This window comes from Bos javanicus, chromosome 11, assembly GCF_032452875.1.
Source record: "Bos javanicus breed banteng chromosome 11, ARS-OSU_banteng_1.0, whole genome shotgun sequence".
Classification (NCBI taxonomy): Eukaryota; Metazoa; Chordata; class Mammalia; order Artiodactyla; family Bovidae; genus Bos; species Bos javanicus.
In genome coordinates, this window is record NC_083878.1 from 93,328,698 (window position 1) to 93,354,372 (window position 25,675).

At 40.3% G+C, this 25,675-nt stretch overlaps 2 protein-coding genes across 2 annotated transcripts in view; one reads left to right on the forward strand and one right to left on the reverse strand.

Moving 5' to 3' along the window:
• Positions 1–441: 441 nt before the first annotated feature.
• On the reverse strand, positions 442–20,909 carry LOC133257506 (olfactory receptor 1J1-like). Its single transcript, XM_061433443.1, has 2 exons — positions 20,321–20,909; positions 442–1,386 (listed from the first exon to the last, which is right to left on the reverse strand). The coding sequence occupies exons 1-2, from the start codon at positions 20,822–20,824 to the stop codon at positions 442–444; spliced, it is 1,449 nt and encodes a 482-aa protein (XP_061289427.1). The 5' UTR covers positions 20,825–20,909.
• The window catches only part of LOC133257505 (olfactory receptor 1N1), a 28,890-nt gene continuing 16,446 nt past the window's right edge, over positions 13,232–25,675 (forward strand). Inside the window, exon 1 of the mRNA XM_061433442.1 lies at positions 13,232–13,736. Within this exon, the coding sequence (XP_061289426.1) occupies positions 13,232–13,736 (505 nt within the window). The remainder of the gene's footprint in view (positions 13,737–25,675) is intronic.

Consider the following 25,675-nt stretch of genomic DNA (forward strand, 5'->3'; position numbering starts at 1 on the left):
AAAAAAAGTAAAATAAAATTATTTTTCTTTCCCTGCAAGTTTTAGCAGGACTCAGGGTCTCTGGATGCCTAGGTGTCTGGGTGCAGGAGGAACCATATTCTCACCAAAATGGAAAATTCTTTAGATACAGGGATGTGAACATTCAAGCACATTTTATAAAACTTTAAAATCTGGGGAAGAGCCAGCCCTGACAGCTTCCATTTAATGGCACCAGCCAAAGTGACATAGCATCCTCAATGTCCAATTAACCAAGAAAAGAGCAAATTAAGTTCTATAAAGCATATCCCACCTTATTATTCCCCCAACAAGTATAAGAATACTGTCAATAAAGATTTCTGAGTGACAGCTAAGAAAGGAAGACAAGGGAGCCATGTTTTCAATAATTTGTATTTACATATAAAAATAGAATCACAGGGACTGTTTATAAAGGAAGAGTAAATATCAGTTGGAAGAATATGTTCTCTTGCTCAAGAGTTTTCTCAAGGCCCCTTTCATGTCTTTATTTCTCAGGCTATAAATAAAGGGGTTCAACATGGGAGTGACCACTGTGTACATGAGTGAAGAAATTATGTTACTGTCATTGGTGCTGTTTGATGATGGAAGAAAATATACACCAATAATTGCCCCATAGTAGAGAGTCACTACTGAGAGATGAGAGCCACATGTGGACAAGGCTTTGTAGATGCCCTTGGCAGAGGGTACCCGGAGGATAGTGGCCCCAATATGGCCATAAGAAACCAGGATGCATACAAATGGAAGCATAATGGCTGTTAACCCTGCAGTGAAGATTACCAACTGGTTGAGGGAAGTGTCTGAGCAGGACAATTTGAGTAGGGCAGCCAGATCACAGAAGAAGTAGGGGATAGTGTTGTCAGCACAGAATGACAGCCGGGCTAGGAGAAGGGTGTGCAAAAGAGCACAAGCACAAGCAATGACCCAGGATCCAAGCACCAGCGTGACACAGACACTCTGGCTCATGATGGTGGTATAATGCAGAGGGTGGCAGATGGCCACATACCTGTCATAGGCCATCGTAGTGATCAGGAAGCTGTCCAGATCAGCAAGGAGTATGAAAAAACATGTCTGTGAAAGGCACCCTGCATAGGGGATGGATTTGCACTTAGTCTGCATGATCACGAGCATCTTAGGGACAGTGACAGATGAGAAAGTAATATCAGTGAGGGCCAAGTGGCTGAGGAAGAAGTACATGGGGTTGTGGAGGCGAGAGTCCAGCCTGATGAGCAGGAGAATGAGCAGGTTGCCCAGCACTGTGGTCAGGTACATGCCCAGGAACAGGGCAAAGAACACGCCCTGCTGCTCTGGCTGGATGGGGATCCCCAGGAGGAGGAACTCGGACACCCTACTCTGGTTCTCCACGGTCATCAGCTGGAGGGGATTAGTAGGGAAAGTTGAAGGGAAAAGGTGAATGTCTTGGGATACTAAGGTGATCATCGTGGCAGAGCATGATAAAGATGTTCTTTTGATTTAGGGAAGGTCTTCATCGATATTTTCTTATATTTGTACCATATTTTGCTGGATAAATGTAGCAAAAGTGTAGGTTTCTTTCTCAATCTGGTGCCAGACTCTGCGAACGACAATATTTACAGTTAATTTTTGTTAAATACTATCCTTATTCACTGTTCTTATAGCTTCCGTGTAGTAACTGATGTAATATTCTTCAGAATGGGAGCTAGGTAGGCACTATTAATATTATTATTTACACTTTCCAGATGGGGTACCTGAGGCAGACAGTCTCACAGACCCTGAGGTAAGAAGGGAAACTGGGATTTGGACCCAAGCATGTCACTAGGAGTCGGACACGACTGAGCGACTTCACTTTCACTTTTCACTTTCATGCACTGGAGAAGGAAATGGCAACCCACTCCAGTGTTCTTGCCTGGAGAATCCCAGGGATGGGGGAGCCTGGTGGGCTGCCATCTATGGGGTTGCACAGAGTCGGACATGACTGAAGTGACTTAGCAGCAGCAGCAGCAGCAGCAGCATGTTGACTTCAGAATTTGTTCTCTGGAAGCAAAACAAATTATTTGACATCAGAAATCTCTTTGCCCTTCATAATTTTGTATGTAATAATATGTTTAATTCTGCATCCTCTTCTTTTGTACACCCTCCATGATTACTTCTAATTTGTTCATTGGTTGTAGATCCAGAATCTATCAAAGACAATTAATGCATACACATTGTAAGTTTGTTGATCAAATACAAGATGTCACATCCAATTAAAATTTAATGGCAGCCTCTTTAAGAAAATTACATCAAGGATCATTGGAGTGCATGTGTCTTTTTTTTTTTTTTTTGATACAACATTTAATCCAAATTAAAAGTTTCCATGTATTTAGAATATCCAGTTTTCTTTCTTTCTTTTTCTTTTTTTTTACTTTACAATGGAGTGCATGTGTCTTTTTGAATTATGACTTTCTCAGCATATATGCCAGTAGTGGGATTGCTAGGTTATATGGTAGTTCTATTTCTAGTTTCTTAAAGAACCTCCATACTGTCTTCCATAGTGGCTGGATCAATTCATATTCCCACCAACAGTGCAGGAATGTTCCCTTTTTCCCCACATCGTCTCCAGCACTTATTGTTTGTAGATTTTTTGATGATGGCCATTCTGACCAATGTGAGGTGCAGATATAGGGAACAGACTTGTAAACACAGCAGGAGAAGGAGAGGGTGGGATGAAACTGAGAGTAGCACTGACATATATACATTAGCATGTGCAAAACAGCACAGGGAGCTCAGCTTGGTACTCCGTGATAGAGCGGTGGAATGGGGTGTGGGAGGAGGCTCAGGAGGGAGGGGATATATGTATACTTACAGGTGATTCATGTTGTTGTAGAGCAGAAACTAGCACAACACTGTAAAGCAGCTATCCTCCAATTAAAAAATAATAAATACATTTTAAAATACTAGTGTGAAGGAGGAAACAGATCAGCAACAGGGCTGCCACTGTTGGGGAATTGGGTGAGGAGCGTGCTGTGATGGGGGAAGAATAAACAGTGGTTTGGGAACAACCAGCAGGTTGTTAAAAGGTTGGACAAGAAAAAAACCAGAAACTTACATAAGGTCTTGTTCAAGACCCAGGCTTAATCCTAATCATTCAGGGGCCCCATGTTATTTATTTGCTATACAGTATGACAATCAAATAACACTCTAAAAGCCAAATGTAATTTTTAAAAGGAATTCTAGTCTTTTCCAGTGTCTCTAAAATAGCCTATGAGATATTTATCTACTTACCCAAATCAGTATTTATCCAAATTTCTATGAATATTTTAAATAAGAGAAGGTAAAAATTCACTACAGCCTATCAAACATTATTATAAAGCTATACCAGTTACAACAAATGATATACCTTCAGAAGCACAGATCAGTAAGGCAGTGGAGAGGAACAGAGAGTCTAGAAACAAAGACACATTTATAATGAGGACATGGCCTCATCATCGCTCTGTCAACTGGATTCCAAAGGACACCATGTACCACCACTTCCCCACCCCCAGCTGAGTGAAGGAACAGTGTATTAACAAACCAACCTAATCCAGTAGCCGAAAATCCATGTCAAATGATGTGATTTCAATGATTACAGCAAAGGAGCCAATGATTTCCCAATAATGTGGGAATGAGATGTCAGATTACCATATCTAAGAATTCTTTACCTTTAAGTCTCTTGAGAAACCTATATGCAGGTCAGGAAGCAACAGTTAGAACTGGACATGGAACAACAGACTGGTTCCAAATAGGAAAAGGAGTATGTCAGGGCTGTATATTGTCACCCTGCTTATTTAACTTATACACAGTACATCATGAGAAACACTAGGCTGGAAGAAGCACAAGCTGGAATCAAGATTGCCGGGAGAAATATCAATAACCTCAGATACGCAGATGACACCACCCTTATGGCAGAAAATGAAAAGGAACTAAAAATCCTCTTGATGAAAGTGAAAGTGGAGAGTGAAAAAGTTGGCTTAAAGCTCAACATTCAGAAAACTAAGATCATGGCATCTGGTCCCATCACTTCATGGGAAATAGATGGGGAAACAGTGGAAACAGTGTCAGACTTTATTTTTTTGGGCTCCAAAATCACTGCAGATGGTGATTGCAGCCATGAAATTAAAAGATGCTTACTCCTTGGAGAGAAAGTTATGACCTACCTAGATAGCATATTTAAAAGCAGAGACATTACTTTGCCAACAAAGGTCCATCTAGTCAAGGCTATGGTTTTCCCTGTGGTCATGTATGGATGTGAGAGTTGGACTGTGAAGAAGGCTGAGTGCCGAAGAATTGATGCTTTTGAACTGTGGTGTTGGAGAAGACTCTTGAGAGTCCCTTGGACTGCAAGGAGATCCAACCAGTCCATCCTAAAGGAGACCAGTCCTGAGTGTTCATTGGAGGGACTGATGGTGAAGCTGAAACTCCAGTACTTTGGCCACCTCATGCGAAGAGTTGATTCATTGGAAAAGACTCTGATGCTGGGAGGGATTGGGGGCAGGAGGAGAAGGGGACAACAGAAGATGAGATGGCTGGATGGCATCACTGACTTGATGCACATGAGTTTGAGTGAACTCCGGGAGTTGGTGATGGACGGGGAAGCCTGGCATGCTGCAATTCATGGGGTTGCAAAGAGTTGGACACAACTGAGCGACTGAACTGAACTGAACTGAAGTCTCCCAGAAACAGATGAAATATAGTTTGCTACTTAGTCCTAGAGGCAGAAGCTTTTCTGGCCAGATTTCTACCACCTCGGACCCAACCCCAACCCCCAAATGTTCATGGAGTGTGGGAAATGAGCAGTGCAGTACTCTTTCTAATATTCCCAAGATTCAGATTTTGGGGAACAGTTTTTCTTGGGGGAACATGCAGAGTTATGCCTGTGTAGTGTGATTTGCAGATCAACATTGAAACTTCTGTATCTCTACCCAGAATTCCACCCTTCACAGGCTGCTGGTACCTAAAATTCTTTCAGTTAGATAAAAACTTAAAGGTTCCAATTATAGATTAGGTTTAGAAATAAGTAATCCTGGGAGAGAGAGCCACAGGGATTCATTGAGACAGAATGACTGGAAATTGTTCATATTTGGGGGCCAGATTTGGGTGGCTGAACAAGGGCACTGACCTCTTCAGACAAAGTGAGGAGGGATAAAGTGGGGAAGTGTAGGAAGAATAAGAGTAGAGGCTGTAGACACTGAGGTCAGTTTACTGTCTTTCCAGTTTGGATGAATGTATACTATAGGGCTAGAAATAGCCAGATTGTTAACAAAATCTGATCTGGCACTTGATTTGCACCAGGTGATTTTCAAATACTCTTTACTTCTTCCCTAAACTTTTCCAAATAGGTATTCAGATCCTCATTAGAGAGGTGAGCATTGAATACAAAGGTATTCAGATCCTCATTAGAGAGGTGAGCATTGAGACTCAGTGATAAAACTTGCCCAGTCTTATAGCACTAGTATATGGTGACCCTGGGATTTGATCCCACGTCTACCTGGCTTCAAAAATCATATTCTTCCCACTGTATTACATGCCTTCATTAACTATATCCTCAGATAAGACAGTACTTGCTGTCTAAGAATATTCAAAAATACCGGGAAGTAAATCAGAAAGTTTGAGGATGAGTGGAAGATGTGTGGTTTCAAGATAAGTGCCTAGATGATCATGTCAACGGTACTGATAATAAAATTATAATAACAATCATCTTTTAGCCACATATTTATATAAATATAGATCTTATATTTATAAAAATAATCATCTTATAGCCACATATCTATGTAAATAACATGGACCAGCTGCTGTGATGTACTTTATATCGCATCATATCTAAAAGGACCACAAAAAGGCATCATTCTCACTTAACAGTTGGAAAGTTGGACTTACAAGTGTAAATAATTTGCCATAAATCATTCAGCAAGAAAATGATGGACAGATCATTTGGTTCCATATTTATCTGATTTCAAGCACGTGTTCCCAGTCACCATGCTACAATGACTCCAGAAAAGTCAACTGACAGAAAAGAGACATCTGGATGCATATTCCTCAGTAAAGAGAAAAATGTGAGATCTGTTATTTCCCCCAAAGCTTTTGAGTGGATATACTGCATCAGTCCTTACATAAATAATCAGAAGTGAATAGAGAGACTAGAAGGCCAGCTACTGAATTTATAAAGACAACTGCTTATAAAATGAATTTCTCAGGGTCCCAGTACAAAAGCAGATCAAATTCTGATCAGTATTTTTCATAGACTACCTAATTTCTATCAATAAGTGAAAGGTTAAGACAATTATGGTAAACATCTATTGGAAGTAACATCCTGTGGCCGATAAAATGAATTCATTAAACTTATAATATGATTTTTGAAGGAACATAATAGAAAGCTTCCCAGGTGGCACAGTGGTAAAGAATTCATCTGCCAGTGTGGGAGACACAGGACACTTGGGTTCAATTCCTGGGTTGGGAAGATCCCTTGGAGTAGGAAATGATAACCCACTTCAGTATTCTTGCCTGGAAAATTCCATGGACACAGGAGTCTGGCGGGGTACAGTCCGTGGGGTCACAAAGAGTCAGACAGGACTGAGTAACTGAGCACACACATGTGTTTACTACTATTTGCAAAAAAAAAAAATACTGATTATATTATTATTATTAAACCTGGAAGGTTTTGCTCTCAGCTTGCATGCATGCCAGATATCCATTGTGAAAAAGAGAACAATTTATTAAAGGGCAAGGTATAAATGCCAAGGAATTATGGTTGTTATGCCTAACTAAGTTATTGAGATGACACAACAAAATTATAAAAGTGCTAAGCACAGTATAATCATCTTCCAGATTTTGTACCGGACCATTCATTCATTCACACACACACACACACACACACACTACTGAGTGAAATCTATAAATACCACCCTTACCTAACTCAGGAGTGATGAATTCAGATACTCTGAGCTCAAAGGTATGACATGACCAAAGTGACTTAGCATGCAGCATGCAAGGGTATGAACTAATTTTTAATTTTCTGTCCAAAATACTTTGATCTGGAGAAAGGAAAAAGTCACGCACTCAGTCTTGAAGTGGGAGGAGGTACACTCTTCTTTTCACCAGATCCAAGGCAATGACAAAGGTATCCATTTTTAGCAGCTAGGTTGGGACCCAGGAGAACAAGGGTGTCAATTTCTCGCAAGGAATAATTTGGGAGTAATAAATGCACTTTTCTTAACCATTCCCAGTAGGCGTATCCTCTCCAGATACTACAGATAGTCGATTCCTTTGGGAATACAAATGAGGACTCATTATTTCAGATTCATTTTAAGAATGTTTGCATCTAGGGATTTATTTAACCCTCTCAATCATTTTTGAGGTAGATAGTAGCTTTCCCATTTTATTGCAATGCATACGTTCTTGGTCGCTCAGTCATTTCTGACTCTGTGTGGCCCCATGGGCTGTAGTCCACCAGGCTTCTCTGTCCATGAGATTTTCCAGACAAGAATACTGGAGTGGGTTTCCATTTCCTCCTCTAAGGGATCTTCCCGACCCAGGGATCAAACCCGCATCTCTTATGTCTCCTGCATTGGCAGGCGGATTCTTTACCACTGAGCCACATGGGTAGCCCTTTATTGAAATGAGAGTGGTTCAAAAGAAAATGATCAAATGAGGATTCAAACACAAACGAGCTAACTTCACATCTAAAGCCCTGTTCCATTGCACCATGATGCCTCTCTTCTCACAGTGGGCTCTGAATAGTGTGAATTTCTTCCTTCCACATTCAGTCTGGAACTGGGAGGAAAGTTGCTATTAATACTTGTCTCTGGGGAATAAAGACATTTAACAAAGAATCATTCATTTCTTCTTCTCAGAAATGGAATTTTTCCTTCTTATAGAAATAATTATACACCCGTGGTGGATTCATGTTGATGTATGGCAAAACCAATACAATATTGTAAAGTAATTAGCCTCCAATTAAAATAAATAAATTTAAATTTAAAAAAAGATATAAATTATAGACTCTTGACTCTTTTAGAAGAGTCAAGTTCACAGGAGAAGCTGCAACAAGATGGAATGATGGTTCTCAGGGGCTGAGGTTCAAGTGAAACGAGGAGACATAAATCAATAGACATAAAATTTCAGTTAAACAACATGAATAAGTTGTAGAGATCTGCTATAAAATATTGTATCTGTACAACAATATTATACTGTATACTTTAAAACACATTAAGAGAATAAGTCTCATGCTAACTGTTCTTATCACAATAAAATAAACATTAAAAATTAAAAAAAGAAAAAGAAATAATTGACTCCATACAGGGATTTTTGGGTGGTCAGTTGTGACAAATAACAGTAGTTGGCACATAATTAGGGCTTAAAATATATTCTTTAGCCATAAGTATTAGTGTGAGAAGCCATCAGTGTCAGAAATCTACTCCATTCAGACTGGCAAAAAAAAAAAAAAAAAGAGATACAGAATCAAGTGGAGGAGATAGCATTTTACTCAATATTTTCCAACAGTGTTTGTGTACTCATTGATAAAAATATCGTGTAACTACTATGTGTCAAGGGTTTTGTGAGGGACTCTGAATAAAGATTTGAAACCACATTTCTTTTCTCTAGAAGAGCTCCCGATCTACTGAGCAGGAGAGAAAAAACAGTGCGTGTCAAGTGTTGTAACAAAAGCAAGTGATGAGAGTTATGGGAGCACAGAGGAAGGGTGCCAAATCCAAATTCAAGGAGTCAAGTAAGGTAGGTTTTAGGAAGTTACAGATAAGCAGAGACCTAAGACAAAAAACAAGTAAAAGATGCCATGAAAGCGTGAAGACAGAGCACTTCAGAGAGAGAAAAATAGAGGAACAGGAAAAGGCATGGAAAAGAGAAAAGGCAAGAAATTCAGGAAACTATTCAGGAAAATTGAAAGGCTGAAATGTACACCTCATCAGGGGAGGAAGTTCAGGATGTGGCAAGAGAAATTAGCAGGAATGAATGGTGCAGAACCTTGGAAGTCATGTTGAATTATTTGCACTTTTCTACTCTTTGCCCTGTACTGAAAAAAGCTTTCCTTAGGATTATAATTAGGAAAATGTCGAATTGTGGTATAGTTTTAAAAGATAATAAGTAGTTATAGCTTAGTTTCTATCAACAAGTGACGGGTAAAAGTCACTGTGGTATACTCCCATTGGAATATTATGTAACTGTTAAACTGATACTTATGAAAATCTTATATGTCATTTTTGAAATAACATAATAGAAAATTTGTATATAGGCATATTTACAACTATTTGCAAAGATGCAGAGTATTATTTTCTTAAAACCTAGAATCATGTGCTCCAAAATGTTAAATAAAGTATTTTGTTGTTGAGAGCAGAGACATAAATGTATTTTAAAAATACTTCTGGCCATAATATTTATATTACCCTGCCTTTCCTTTATAAGTATTGAAAGTATTAGTTTTGTGAACATGGGAAAGGGAGAGTCCAGGAAGAAAAATCCATGGGTTGAGAAACTTTAAGAAGTGGAGAGGGACTTCCCTGGTGGTCCAGTGGTTAAGAATCTACCTGCCAACACAGGGGACACAGGTTCAATCCCTGATCCAGAAAGACGTAACATGCCACGGGGCCATTAAGTCTGAGAGTCACAACTACTGAAGCCCAAGTGCTCTAGAGCCCATGCTCTGCAACAAGAGAAGCCGCTGCAATGAGAAGCCCAAGCACTGCAACGAGAGAGTAGCCCTTGCTCACCACAACTAGAGAAAGCCCATATGCAGCAGTGAGGGCCCAGAAGAGCCAAAATTAAATAAGTAAACTAATACAATTATGTAAAGTTTAAAAATAAAATAAAATTAAAAAAAAAAAGAAGAGAAATGCAGGTTGAATAAAAGACCGTCAAAGATCATCTCAAGCTGTAAACACCACTGTGTCCTGTGTACCTCACTCCTAATGATCGCTAGTGGCACAACAAATGATCATCTTCTTCAAAAAGTCAATTTCAAAGAATCTGAAGCTGTTAAATTTTGAGTCAACTTTTCTGGGTCGTGTGTGTCAACATCCTTTCCCACTTCCAAGTTTGTTTCCATTGTGGGTTATTTTTCATCTATTTTCTTTCCTTCTTCCCCTCCTTCCTTCTTTCTTCCCTTCTTTTTTCCTTCCTTGAGAATTGTTTTTATTTGATGTAACCAAACCTAAGTTTGTCAAGAAAGCAACAAAACCTCTAAAGAAAAAACTGCCTCTTGCCAGTTTGCATTGCATGATGACCACTAGAGAGATTAAACACAAAATCATTTCCTTTGGGTTACCTGGTGGGTATAGCCCAATAAAAGCCTTTTGAGTGGGATAGAGTTCTAAGTTCTCAGACACCACTTGGTCATTTGGCTACCTGGACCTCACTGGAACCAGTAATTTTTTTAAAAATAACTCTCTGGAGTTTATCTTACACCAAAATGTGAATAAAGCTGGGAAACAGAAGCTGAAACAGAAAGAAGACTGAGGGTGCCTGAGATTCTTCCTCCATTGGTTCATTCTATAAGATTCCAACACAAACATCCTTCCCATGGGACAGATTTCCTAGAGGAACCAAGGGGGAAATTGGGCAATTAACCCAAGTCTGACGGACATCTTTAAACTGTAAACTACAAGTTCATTTCCCCATCCCCTAGGGTTCCTTCCTTGGCTAGTTATACTTCTCAGTTCATAAATGTGGGGCTGGTAGACAGGAGTGAGAGTCTGAGCTTATAGCTTTTCTTTTTGATGCTCAAGAAATGTTGATGGCTTTGGAAGCTGATATTCAGGTCCCCTAAAGACAATCTCAGGACATATTTATCCACCTCACACTGGGTCATAAATGCACTTAAGGTCAGTACTGGGGACAGAATGGATATTTTTTTTTCTCTGCAATATGTAAGTTAAAATATGGGTATGGATGAGGAGAAATCAGAAAGCTGATTTGGGCATGGAAAAGGGAAAGAGAAAATAAGAGAGAGTATGGAGAAGGAATAGAGACTTGGAGTGTCAAAGAATGAAGATGCAGAGGCAGAGAGAGTAAGAACTGAGAGAGAAAGTAGGAGAAAATGAAAGAAAAATAAAGTGAAGGTGGGAACAGGAAGAGAGAAAAAAGCAAAAGGAGAAAAGTGAATCAAGAGATAAAACAGAGATTCAGAGAAGCAGAGTCTTTCAGGAGGAATTCTACTTGCTTTGGGTCCTGACAGAGTCCAGTTGCTGAATGCAGGAGAACGGATGTTTTTGAGTCGCCATTGTGACCAATGGCAAATGCTTCCAATGAGATAGTAACCTCATGTCCTTACATACTAGGTAGGAGTTTGTTCTGTGAAGCTATTGTTTTTTGTGGTATACAAGGTGAAAGTTAGGGAAGGACCCAGGGATTTTGTTTCACTTTGGTACCCAAATAACCAAAGTATTTGAGTATGTTTGAAATCCTCCCATTATTGGTATAACTGTTTCTTATTTCCACTCAAAGAAATTGCCACAAATTTAGTAACTTAAAAAGCCCACATATTTATTGTCTTACAGCTCTGAAGGTCTTTGACTTGTTGGCATTTCTCCTGAAGACTCTAAAGGAGAATTGTCTCCATGCCTTTTCCAGCTTCCAGAAGACACTTGCATTCATTGCTTGTAGCCCCTTCCTCCATCTTCTATGCCAGGAGCATAATGTCTTAAAATCTCTGACAAACTTCAGCTTTCCACTTCTACATTTAAAGACACCTGTGGGCCCACAAGATAATCCAGGGTAATCTTGTATTAAATCAGATGATTAGCAGCCTCAATTCCACCTGTAGCTTAATTCCTCTCTTGCCATAGACACAGGTTCTGGGTACTAGAACATGGACATCTTTGCAGGTTACTATTTCTGCTTACAATCACCAACTAGAAAGTGTATTAAAAGACAGGACCATCTAATAAGGAGATGAAAGTTTGGGATACAGCTAATATTTCACTTACTTTGGCATCTTTTGATAATAGTCCTTATTTTTTAATGAGATGTTATTATGTTGCATAGAGAGGAAAGGGAATGTATTAAAAATGATATACTTTGTATATATAGGGCTTCCCTTATAGCTCAGTTGGTAAAGAATCCACCTAAAATGCAGGAGACCCCGTTCAATTCCTGGGTTGGGAAGATCTTCTGGAGAAGGGATAGGCTACCCACTCCAGTATTTTTGGGCTTCCCTTGTCTGCCTGCAATGCGGGGGACCTGGGTTTGATCCCTGGGTTGGGAAGATCCCCTGGAGAAGGGAAAGGCTACCCACTCCAGTTTTCTGGCCTGGAGAATTCCATGGACTGTACTTTGTACACTTTGTATATATGATGCTACATCATCCCTTAGCCTTCTGTCTAGAAAATAAACCATAAATAAATTTGCATTAAATATTTGCTGGGAGTCTGATTGGTCTTTGATTTCTTAACATAACATAGGATCCCAGAGAATGTACAACCACCAAAGGGGAGGGAGTCTAAATGACATCAAATGGAAATCTGTCTTTCCAGGAAAGATGGAACAGAGATGTCAGCAAGGTTGAGGATGATGGGGATGAGGAAGAAGAGATTGGAAATGTAGGAGACACACATAGATTTCTTAGGGTCTCTAAACCATATTAAGGTTGTTTCACTTCATCATAAGATCCATGGGAATCCTTTGAGAATTTTTAAACAGGGGAAGTCATCTAGGTTTTCAAAAAAGTAATATAGGTTTTTAAAGGAATCTCTCTTTGGCTGCAGGAGGGAGAATGGATTAACATAATCCAGAGTTTCTTAAGGACGCTCTCTGAATTGAAAAAAATACAAAATATGTGTATATGATGAGTGCTCTTTAGCAAATACAATACTTTTTTTTATCCTTTCATATGAAAAGTATAACTCCCATACAAAATTTAACAGTGGTTGTTGAAGTCAATTCTTCTAAAGGTTGCTGTGCAATGGTTGATGATCCTCACCACAGAGCACTCATGGGGCAGTAAAATGGCTGTGTCATCATGTACTCACCCTCAGTGACACAGATACATGAATGCTATTTTGCTAGTGAATCAAGAAAAGATGGCTCTCTTTAACGTCCCTCGTTGGTAATTTTTTCTAATTCCCTTATGTGTCAACGTATAAGGAGTATATAAGAAATACGTTGTTTCCTACTTCCCAAAATCAGATATATATTTTTTACATGACTGATAAAATTATTTCAGAGACCTTCATATTCTCAACCATTCTTCATCTGCAGCAGACAGGAGAGGAGCATGAGGAGGGAGAACCAGAGCAGTGCGACCGAGTTCCTCCTCCTGGGGCTCCCCATCCGGCCAGAGCAGCAGGGCGTGTTCTTCGCCCTGTTCCTGGGCATGTACCTGACCACGGTGCTGGGCAACCTGCTCATCCTCCTGCTCATCAGGCTGGACCCTCGCCTGCACACCCCCATGTACTTCTTTCTCAGCCACTTGGCCCTCACTGACATCTCCTTCTCATCTGTCACTGTCCCTAACATGCTAATGAGCATGCAAACCCAGGATCAATCCATGCCCTATGCAGGGTGCATAGCACAAATGTATTTTTTCATATTTTTTACTGATCTGGACAGCTTCCTTATTACCTCCATGGCGTATGACCGCTATGTTGCTGTATGTCGCCCCCTTCACTACACCACCATCATGAAGCAGGAGCTGTGTGCCTTCCTAGTGGCCGGATCCTGGATCCTGTCTGGTGCCAGCTCCCTTTCTCACACTCTCCTCCTGACCCAATTATCCTTCTGTGCTGACAACACCATCCCCCATTTCTTCTGTGACCTTGGTACTCTGCTCAAATTGTCCTGCTCAGACATCTTCCTCAATGAGTTGGTCATGTTCACAGTAGGCGTGGTGGTCATTACTCTGCCATTCACATGTATCCTGGTATCTTATGGGTACATCGGGGCCACCATCCTAAGGGTCCCTTCAACCAAGGGGATCTGCAAAGCATTGTCCACGTGTGGCGCCCATCTCTCTGTAGTGACTCTGTACTATGGGTCAATATTTGGGCAGTACCTCTTCCCAACACTGAGTGATTTCATTGACAAGGACATCATTGTGGCTCTCATGTACACGGTGGTCACACCCATGTTGAACCCCTTTATCTACAGCCTTAGGAACAAGGACATAAAAGGGGCCCTGGGCAAACTCTGCAGTAGAGCAATGTTTTTCTTACAGTGACACCCAACTTTTATTTAAATCAGAACCTCATTTTGATTCATCTCTTGTATTGGATTTTTCCATTTGAATATAACTCAAAGCTTTAATGTCGCCAAACCCTAAGAAAAATGATGGCATGTTGTATTTACTTGACAAATGTTCATTGACCAGAATTTCATTCCCTTATTAGCAGTACTCTCCTGGTGTGGAGAAAAAGGAAACCTCTGCACTGTTGGTAGAAATGTAAGTTGGTTCAGTAGGTATGGAAAACAGGATGGAGAATTTCCATATGATTTAACAATCCCACTCCTGGGCATATATCCAAACAAAACTGTAATTCAAAAAGATATATGCACCCCTATCATGTTCATAGCAACACTATTCACAATAGCCAAGACATAGAAACAACCTAAATGTCCAGCAATGTTTAGATGAAGGGATAAAGAAGATATATATATATATATATATATATATATATATATATATATATACATTGGAGTACTACTCAGCCATAACAAGAATGAAATAACACCAGTAACAGCAACATGGATGGACCTAGAGATTATCAATTGTACTTACATGAAGTAACTCAGAAAGAGAAAGACAAATACATATGCTACCTTTTATACATGGAATCTAAAATATAACACAAATGAACTTATTTATGAAACAGAAACAGACTCACAGACATAGAGAACAGACTTTTGGTTGCCAAGGAGAAGAGAAATGGGGGGAGAGATGGACCAGAGGGTTAGCAGATGTAAACTACTATATATAGAATGGATAAACAGCCATATCCTATTATATAGCACAGAGAACTATGTTCAGTACCCTATGATAAACCATATAGTAAAGAATATTTTTTAAATGTGTATCTATGCACAACTGAATTACTTTGCTGTACAGCAGGGATTAACGTGACATTGTAAATCAACTATACTTCAATAAAAATTTTTTAAAAAACCCAGTACTCTCCTTTGGAAACAACTTTTGATCAGAAAATGCTATATTAATTTTATTACTTATTTCTACAACTTGGGGGCATTAACAATACAAAAATATACAGGTCATTTAGTTATCTTTTATTTGAGGAGGATTTTGGAAACCGATATATTTTAGGCCCATAGTTTCAGGATTTCACACCCCAAGAATCTAAAGAATTACCTATATTATTACACTACACTCTTATGCAGACAATGCAGGATTTTCTTTTTGTCTTTATGGGTCTATTAAATCATAGAATCCAAACTGTCACTTAAATAAAAGGAAACGCATAACTTTCTGCCTGTGGTATAAAATGTTACAAAAATAACTCTGATGATAGGGGAACCTGGAGGAGATCCAGACTGGCCAGGAAGTTCCCCTTTGCCAGCACAGTGTGGTTGACATTGATTAGCCCCCAAACACAATCAGCAATGAAAGCACACTTAGTGCTGGCCTCCTTTGTATGTATACTGAAATGCACTAGATTATCCCAGTGCATAATCTCTGAAAACATCATTGACTTTTGTTAATATCACTGCAGATTCAGCACTCTCTATCCTTCCTGGACTTCTTGCTTTCCCAAATAAAGAATGAAAGCAAGGCTTTTCAAACTTTAACATGCCTAAGAGTTCCTGGAAAGCTTGTTAAAACAGAGATTCCTGAATCTATCTCCATGAATTCCAATTATGTAGTTGTGGGACGAAATCCAAGAATTTGCCTTTCTAACAAGCCCCCACACGATGTGGACACTGCAGATTTGTGAACAATGGTTTGAAGATCAGTGAAAAACTAAACTATGGAAGTGGTGGGATGCAGGCTTATAACATCTTCCAAGAATTCTTTTTTTTTTTAATTTAATTTAATTTAATTTTATTTGGGTAGAGTGAAACAAGAGAACACTTGGATTATTTGGGGAATAGAGGAATCAGTGGTTCATGGTGATATTTTCAGATTAATTCTAGCTACAGTAAATTCCTTTTTTCAATTTCTAATAGAAGAGGATCTTTCCTGAGCTATCAGATTCTCTTCTCTCTTTCACACTCACTACAGACATATCAGACACTGCTGATTGTATATTCAATGAAAAAAACCCAAAGCTTTGAAAAAAATTGCATCCTGTGTTCATTGGTAGCTTCTTGTTTACATTAAGCTACGTGGAATTTCAGTGTGACTTGCAACTTTGCTAATGTCACTCAAAAACATTTTAATATTTTATTTTTTAATTTATTTTTCATTTGGAGGAACACTGCTTTACAAGGTTGTGTTGGTTTCTGCTGTACAACAATGCTAATCAGCCATAATTATACATGTATCCCTTCCCTCCTCTCCCCCATTTTAATATTTTAAACTAACAGCTATTTCACATATGCTGCCAAAAACTGTACATCTGTTATAAAGAATTAGTTGATTTCAGAGCATCTGTACCTCCACAAAGGGACCTTTGAGTTCTTTTTTAATAATTAATTATTTTTGGCTATGCTGGGTCTTCATCGCTTTGCATGGGCTTTCTCTAGTTGCAGCAATCAGGGGCTATGCTGTAGTTGTGGTGTGCAGGTTTCCCATTGCGGTAACTTCTCTTGTTGCAAAGTACAGGCTCTACGCACATGGCTTCAGCAGTCGTGGCTCAGGTGCTTAGTGGCTCAGGAGCTTGTTGCTCCAGGGCAGGTGGAATCTTCCCGGACTAGGGATCAAACCAGTGTCCCCTGTATTGGCAGGCAGATTCTTATCCACTGGACCACCAGAGAAGTCCCATTTGAGTTCTTGACAGGACACTAAAAATGTTTTGTTGTATGATGCTATTCATGTTTAAAAGCCCTCATCTACCTTGCCATGTTTCTTGACACAGCACAAAGGATAGGACTTGTCTTGAGTCCAATATTACAGGCACTGAGGCTACTTTACCCATCTTTTCCCTTTCTCTTTGTGTGTATGTGTCTGCCCTATGTAAAATGCAGTATATTTATCCAATTTTGTACATAAATATAAGACTAATTAGTATGCAACCAGCATCTGGAGTGACATTTAAGGCTAAGGTGATGTCCCCAACTCTAGTCTGTTTGAGGTATGAAGATGGAAGTCAGAAATTTTGGTAGAAGCTTAATATTTGATACACATGTAGTATATTTTGATAGCAACTTTCTTTTATTATTCATTTATTTCATTCTTTAAGCTCTGATTTAGGTAATCCCTTAGGTGAATGGGGCTTCCCTGGTGGCTCAGAGGTTAAAGTGTCTGCCTGCAATGCGGGAGACCTGGATTCAATCCCTGGGTCAGAAAGATCCCCTAAAGAAGGAAATGGCACCCCACTCCAGTATTCTTGCCTGGAGAATCCCATGGACGGAGGAGCCTGGTGGGCTACAGTCCACGGGGTCACGGAGTCGGACATGACTGAATGACTTCACTTTCACTTTTAGGTGAATGAAGACAATCTGGCTTTGTTGTCTCTCTTTCCATGGGGTTCAACCTAGACTTCCATTCTTCATGTATTTTTATGGATATTTTCTTTTTTTTTAATTTAAATTTATTTATTTTAATTAGAGGCTAATTACTTTACAATATTGTATTGGTTTTGCCATACATCAACATGAATCCACCACGGGTGTACACGTGTTCCCAATCCTGAACCCCCCTCCCACCTCCCTCCCCATACCATCCCTCTGGGTCACCCCAGTGCACCAGCCCCAAGCTTCCTGTATCCTGCATTGAACCTGGACTGGCGATTCGTTTCTTATATGGATATTTTCAAAGTTCATGCTTCTCTTTTCAAATGAGCAAGCCACAGGCACTGGGGAACTAAGACAATGGAGCTCTTTAAAATAGATGCTTTGGAGATATGAAAGTAACCTTAATCAGACAACTGACACAAGACATTTCAAGTGTAATATAATTGTTAATAAAGTTTCACAATGAATCATTGTGTTAATTCAATAAGAGATCAACTAAAACTTAAAAATTGTAAGTGGATTGATGTATTGATGCTGTGTACATTCTATGTATTGATATGTATAGAGGCAGAAATGTAGATATTACAATACAATAAAACTAAATTATTATAGAAAAGGAAAGCTATAAAATACCATGTAAAATAAGTCCCATTTATGTAAACATAAAATGTTATGAATAAAAACCATTTTAGAAGGATAAAAAATGAATAACAGAAGTGTGAAGTACTGTGTATCCTTTGTTTTCATGTCTATGTTACTGTATTTGGATTTCCATCATAAATCAGATTTAATTTTAAAAGCAGCAAATCAAAAAAGAATTTCCACTTAGGAGAAAAATCCCTCTTCACTTCCCAAGCTGTGACTTAACTAGGAGAAGCAGTAAGCTGGAATAAATACTCAGAAAATATATGATGGATTGAATTGCATTTGTTTCTAGTTATTCTCTCGTCCTAGTGATTCTTTACATAAATAGTGAATTCTAGTTATTATTAATGATAGCTCTTGTGTATTAAAATGAGCAATTAACATCACTAGTAGAACTTAAGTTTCTAGTCTTATTTCCTGAGAAACTATTAGTTCTTTTTAAAACAGCTTTATTGAGGTATATTTGACATATAAACATTGTATGTATTTAAAATGTACAGCTTGATATTTTGGTAGGTATATGTTGGAAATCATCACCATAGTCAAGTTAATTAATGTATTTATCACCTCCATATAATGGCCATTTTATTTTTGTATGTTTGGTGAGAAGACTTAATTCAAGAGCCACCTTCATAGTACATGACAAGCGCACAATACAGTGTCATTCACTGTAGTCATCTTGCCGAATATTTGATCTCAAAAAACTCACTCATCTTGCGTAACTGGAACCTTGTACATTATGCTAGGTGAAATAAGTCAGACACAGAAAGACAAATACTGTATGATTTCACTTCCTTGTGGCATCTAACACAGTCAAATCATAGAAGCAGAGAATAGAATGGTGGTTGCCAAGGGCCCAATGAAAGAATGGAAATGCCTTCTTTGTTAAACACCTAATTTTTTAATGTCTTGATAACTTTCCCTTAAGTCAGTCTGAAAATAGTGGAGTCATTCAAATGACGGAGTTCAGTTCAGTTCAGTCGCTCAGTCGTGTCCAACTCTTTGCGACCCCATGAATCGCAGCACGCCAGGCCTCCCTGTCCATCACCAACTCCCAGAGTTCACTCAGACTCACGTCCATCGAGTCAGTGATGCCATCCAACCATCTCATCCCCTTCTCCTCCTGCCCCCAATCCCTCCCAGCATCAGAGTCTTTTCCAATGAGTCAACTCTTCGCATGAGGTGGCCAAAGTACTGGAGTTTCAGCTTTAGCATCATTCCTTCCAAAGAAATCCCAGAGCTTATCTCCTTCAGAATGGACTGGTTGGATCTCTTTGCTGTCCAAGGGACTCTCAAGAGTCTTCTCCAACACCACAGTTCAAAAGCATCAATTCTTCGGTGCTCAGCCTTCTTCACAGTCCAACTCTCACATCCATACATGAACACAGGAAAAACCATAGCCCTGACTAGACGGACCTTTGTTGGCAAAGTAATGTCTCTGCTTTTGAATATGCTATCTAGGTTGGTCATAACTTTCCTTCCAAGGAGTAAGCAACTTTTAATTTCATTGCTGCAGTCACCATCTGCAGTGATTTTGGAGCCCCCAAAAATAAAGTTTGACACTGTTTCCACTGTTTTCCCATATATTTCCCATGAAGTGATGGAGAGCAGGGGCTAATTCAGATACCAGGATTGGCCATCACTGTCATGATAAAAAGATGGTTTTCCCACTGCCGAAGAGTTTACTCAAAGCCTCATTCATATCTTTATTCCTCAAGCTGTATATGAAAGGGTTCAGCATGGGAATAATCACCATATAGAGAATGGCAGCCTTGCTCTCCCTCTCCGCAGAGTGAGTTGATGGAGGAAGTAAATACACACCCATAAGAGACCCATAGAAGAGCAGGACCACTGTGAGGTGAGAACTGCACGTCGAGAAGGCCTTCCACCGCCCTCCAGGAGATGAGATGCCAAACACAGCCCAGGAAATGCGGACATAGGAGAGGACAATCAGCAGGAGGGGAGCAGTGAGGAACATGAGGCCCATGGTGATGATCATCAGCTCATTAATGCGGGTATCTGAGCAGGCAAGCTTCAGGAGAGCACTGGGATCACAGTAGAAGTGGGGAATGGCCTTGTGGGCACAGAAGGCCACACGGGTCAGCAATAGTGTGTGTGTCAGTGCAGGACAGTTGGTTAGCGCCCAGCATATGCTCAACATTAGTGCACAGAGCTGGGGACTCATAGCTGTGCTGTAATGAAGTGGCTGACAGATGGCCACATAGCGGTCATATGCCATCACTGCCAGAAGTAAGTTGTCAAGGCCACCAAACACGAGGAGAAAATACAGCTGTGCAAAGCACCCAGAATAGGAGATGCTCTGACTCTGAGTATGCATGTTGACCAGCATTTTGGGGATGGAGGCAGAAGTGAAGCAGGCGTCTGTTATTGATAGGTTGGCCAGAAAGAAGTACATGGGAGTATGGAGGTGAGGGTCAGAGGTGATGGCCAGGATGATGAGCAGGTTTCCCATCATAGTGACCAGGTACATGCCCAGGAAGATGACGAACAGGAGAGTTTGCTCCTCTGGCCACTCAGAGATCCCTAGAAGGAGGAAGTCTGAAAGGGTGGTTTGGTTCACTCTGCTTGGTTTTCCCATCCTTTGTAGTTTTGCTATCTGTGCAGATAAAACCCTTCCACGTGTCAATATTTAAGTATTAGATCAATTCACAGATAATATCTGTGTAGCCCAAACTGTTTCAGGAAAAAAAGAAGTGGTCCTTGCCCATGAGAATCTCTGGATGCCATTATGATGTGAGAGAAAACACACATGGGACTTTAGAGAACCGGCAAACCAATACCCATGCAAACTGAACCATGCCTTCATAGCTGTATATAATAGGGTCCTTAGGAAAGTGATCAGTTTGACCAGAGAAGTCCATGTTGGAAATTGGAGGAGATAAGAATTGAGCATATCCTTAAAGGCAAGATTGGAAAAGTCACTTTTGCTCACCAAGTAAAAAGGAAATGCATGATCTTCCTTGCTGCCCCTCCCCCAACACACACCCCTTGACATACACCATAGACAAGATAATCTATTTCTACTTGCCTCCTCAATCCCTAGAACTTGACCTCACCTATTTAGCTCCACTCCCTGTACTCTTACCTTACTGGAAGCACAGATATATGGGCTGAGGCCAGGGAGCGTCTGTGATGTTCCATTCTCTGTATCCACAGTAGACAAACAAGACAGGGCTGCCAACCCTTGACCCTCATCACTCTCTCTCCTTTTTCCCTGAACTCTTCCCCTATTGCACATCTAGACATTTGAAAACTGATATTTCTCTCCCCCTAGCCTCTTGGACATGAACATGATCAGTAGCTGTTTGTAGATGCTTGCTATGTTCCAGCCAACTTGATGGCACTGTTTTGTTCTTTCAAGTCTGGTAGGTATTATTCTCCTCCACAATTCTGCAAATGGTGCAATTGAGTCTTAGAAATATTTGATGTACTCAAGATCAGAAAGCTAATGAATGTGATTCAACAGCAGGTGTGTCTGGCTCCAGTGTCTGTGCCTTCCATTGACACTTGTACTCTAAATCTCGGATGTTTCTTTTCAGCAAAGGGAAGGTAGAAGGAATCAGTGTCTGGTTCTCTGGGCTTAAAAATGGCCACTCTGATCTTCAGTTCTCCTAGGATTTAGAGCAAGCTTGTATAAGATGTCATTTCATGTCCTCCCTAACCTTATTAGATTTTGTCACTGTATTAGTACTCCATTTGTTCTTGGTTTATAGAGAGGCTTCTAATCCTAGGCAGACATTTAGATCAGCTACCCTAGAAACTATTGCCCGGTACTTGGGCTGGAAAGGGAGGTGTTTGTACAAGTGTGTGTGTTTGTCCCCTACCCTTCCAGATTCTCTCACCTATCGGAGCATAGGTTGGTTTCAATCATTTTCAGATTCTCCAGTTCCCTCTTGTGGGTGGGAAGTTCACAATAAGGAACTCCTTGAGACCTTTCTGACCTTGTAAATCTGGGGTCTATTGAGTCCAGGAGTCACCAGGAATACCTGGAGTGTATAATGCATTTTTCAGACCTGGCAAGACAGGAGCCTTTCTTACGGTTTTAAAGATCCCTAGAACATCATCCCCAAAGTGCTCATTAGAGCCAACCTCAGTGTCCCTTTTCAGCCTATTCTCTAGCCATCTCTGCTGGGGTCCTGGGAGAATAGAGGACATCTCTTTCCCAGGGGTTAAGCTCTCAGATGGGGAACTTGGGGGTGAGATTCTGAGGCCTTTAGCTGGGATGCTATGCACTCCAGCCTGACCAGCAGTCCTCCTGGGAACTCTTGCCTCTGCCCTGGACCATTTAATGCCCGTCCCAGGTTCTAGGTTAAACTGGATTGAGGGAGACATTAAGAGCTTAAAATATAATGGTCCTGCTGGTGATTTCTCTAAATGGACTGTAGCCTGCCAGGCTCCTCTAACCGTGGGATTATCCAGGCAAGAACACTGTAGTGGGTTGCCATGCCCTCCTCGAGGGGATCTTTCCGACCCAGGGATGGAACCCACATCTCTTATGTCTCTTGCATTGGCAGGAGGGTTCTTTACCACTAGTGACACCTAGGTATTACCTCTCTAAACAGAGTAATGCTAAGAAGCAACTCCCCCAAGTCCTAAACTTTCAGTTACATAAGGCAGCCTATGTAGAACACACCAGCCATAATATCTGATACATAACCACAGCAGAAATGTAACATCTTCAGTATTGTCATTAATACTAGTAGTACTGGGACTTCCCTGCTGATTCAGTGGTTAAAATTTCACCTTCCAGTGCAGGAGGCATGGGTTTCTCCCTGGATAGGGAGTTAAAATCCCACAAGCCTCAGGGTCAAAAAACCAAAGCATGAAACAGAAACAATATTGTAAAAAATTCTATAAAGCCTTAAAAAATGGTTCATATAAAACATCTTTTAAAAAATACTGTAGTCCTTACTGCGCACTTTCATTAAATGATCTCAAGTAATACAAGTTTATTAGGATAAAGAAATATTGTTATCCCTACTTTACAGTTGAGAAAACTGAGGCCCAGTGAAGATAATGACTTGACTGACTAAATGGAGAGGATGGAATTCCAATCTAGGTCTCCACAACTCTAGAGCCCACATTTTTTTTTTTTTTTTTGAGACAGATAGTGCAGGGTGTAGTGCTGGCAGACTGGAAAGGAGAGAGAAGTAGAAAATCAGAACTTGGATGGAGACCTAGAGATGGAGAGTGTACACAGGGAAAGGGAAGAAGGAAAAAAGAATGGAGTGGCTTCAGTCCATGCACTTAACCACCATAGTTTGTGCCAGTACCATTGCTGATTTTTATTTCAGTTCAGTTCAGTTGCTCAGTCGTTTCTGACTCTTTGTGACCCCGTGAATCCCAGCACGCCAGGCCTCCCTGTCCATCACCAACTCCTGGAGTTCACCCAGACTCATGTCCATCGAGTCAGTGATGCCATCCAACCAGCTCATCCTCTGTCGTCCCCTTCACCTCCTGCCCCCAATCCCTCCCAGTATCAGAGTCTTTTCCAATGAGTCAACTCTTTGCATGAGGTGGCCAAAGTACTGGAGTTTCAGCTTTAGCATCATTACTTCCAAAGAAATCCCAGGGCTGATCTCCTTTAGAATGGACTGGTTGGATCTCCTTGCAGTCCAAGGGACTCTCAAGAGTCTTCTCCAACACCACAGTTAAAAAGCATCAATTCTTCGGTGCTCAGCCTTCTTCACAGTCCAACTCTCACATCCATACGTGACCACTGAAAAAACCATAGCCTTGACTAGATGGACCTTTGTTGGCAAAGTAATGTCTCTGCTTTTGAATATGTTATCTAGACTGGTCATAACTTTTCTTTCAAGGAGTAAGCATCTTTTAATTTCATGGCTGCAATCACCATCTGCAGTGATTTTGGAGCCCCCAAAAATAAAGTCTGACACTATTTCCACTCTGTCCCTATCAATTTCCTATGAAGTGATGGGACCAGATGCCATGGTCTTAGTTTTCTGAATGTTGAGCTTTAAGCCAAATTTTTCACTCTCCTCTTTCATTTTCATCAAGAGGCTTTTGAGTTCCTCTTCACTTTCTGCCATAAGAGTGGTATCATCTGCATATCTGAGGTTATTGATATTTCTCCCGGCAATCTTGATTCCAGCTTGTGCTTCTTCCAGCCCAGAGTTTCTCATGATGTACTCTGCATAGAAGTTAAATAAGCAGGGTGACAATATACAGCCCTGACATACTCCTTTTCCTATTTGGAACCAGTCTGTTGTTCCATGTCCAGTTCTAAAAAACTGTTGCTTCCTGACTTGCATATAGGTTTCTCAAGAGGCAGATCAGGTGGTCTGGTATTCCCATCTCTTTCAGAATTTTCCACAGTTTATTGTGATCCACACAGTCAAAGGCTTTGGCATAGTCAGTAAAGCAGAAATAGATGTTTTTCTGGAACTCTCTTGCTTTTTCCATGATCCAGAGGATATTGACAATCTGATCTCTGGTTCCTCTGCCTTTTCTAAAACCAGCTTGAACATCTGGAAGTTCATAGTTCACATATTGCTGAAGCCTGGCTTGGAGAACTTTGAGCATTATTTTACTAGCATGTGAGATGAGTGCAATTGTGTGGTAGTTTGAGCATTCTTTGGCATTGCCTTTCTTTGGGATTGGAATGAAAACTGATCTTTTCCAGTCCTGTGGCCACTGCTGAGTTTTCCAAATTTGTTGGCATATTGAGTGCAGCACTTTCACAGCATCATCTTTCAGGATTGGGAATGGCTCAACTGGAATTCCATCACTTCCAGTAGCTTTGTTCATGGTGATGCTTTCTAAGGCCCACTTGACTTCACATTCCAGGATGTCTGGCTCTAGGTCAGTGATCACAGCATCATGATGATCTTGGTCGTGAAGATCTTTTTGTACAGTTCTTCTGTGTATTCTTGCCACCTCTTCTTAATATCTTCTGCTTCTGTTAGGTCCATACCATTTCTGTCCTTTATCGAGTCCATCTTTGCATGAAATGTTCCCTTGGTATCTCTAATTTTCTTGAAGAGATCTCTAGTCTTTCCCATTCTGTTGTTTTCCTCTATTTCTTTGCATTGATCACTGAGGAAGGCTTTCTTATCTCTTCTTGCTATTCTTTGGAACTCTGCATTCAGATGCTTATATCTTTCCTTTTCTCCTTTGCTTTTCGCTTCTCTTCTTTTCACAGCTATTTGTAAGGCCTCCTCAGACAGCCATTTTGCTTTTTTGCATTTCTTTTCCATGGGGATGGTCTTGATCCCTGTCTCATGTACAATGTCATGAACCTCAGTCCATAGATCATCAGGCAATCTAGCAGATCTAGTCCCTTAAATCTACTTCTCACTTCCACTGTATAATCATAAGGGATTTCACTTAGGTCATACCTGAATGGTCTAGTGGTTTTCCCTACTTTCTTCAATTTCAGTCTGAATTTGGCATAAGGAGTTCATGATCT

Excerpts from the sequence above, each read along its gene's own strand:
- LOC133257506 (XM_061433443.1), bottom strand. The coding sequence starts at position 20,824 with ATGGGAAAACCAAGCAGAGTGAACCAAACCACCCTTTCAGACTTCCTC. Across the intron at positions 1,387-20,320 it reads ACACACTATTGCTGACCCGT|CTGATGACCGTGGAGAACCA; the intron begins GTGGCCTTCTGT and ends AATCCCCTCCAG.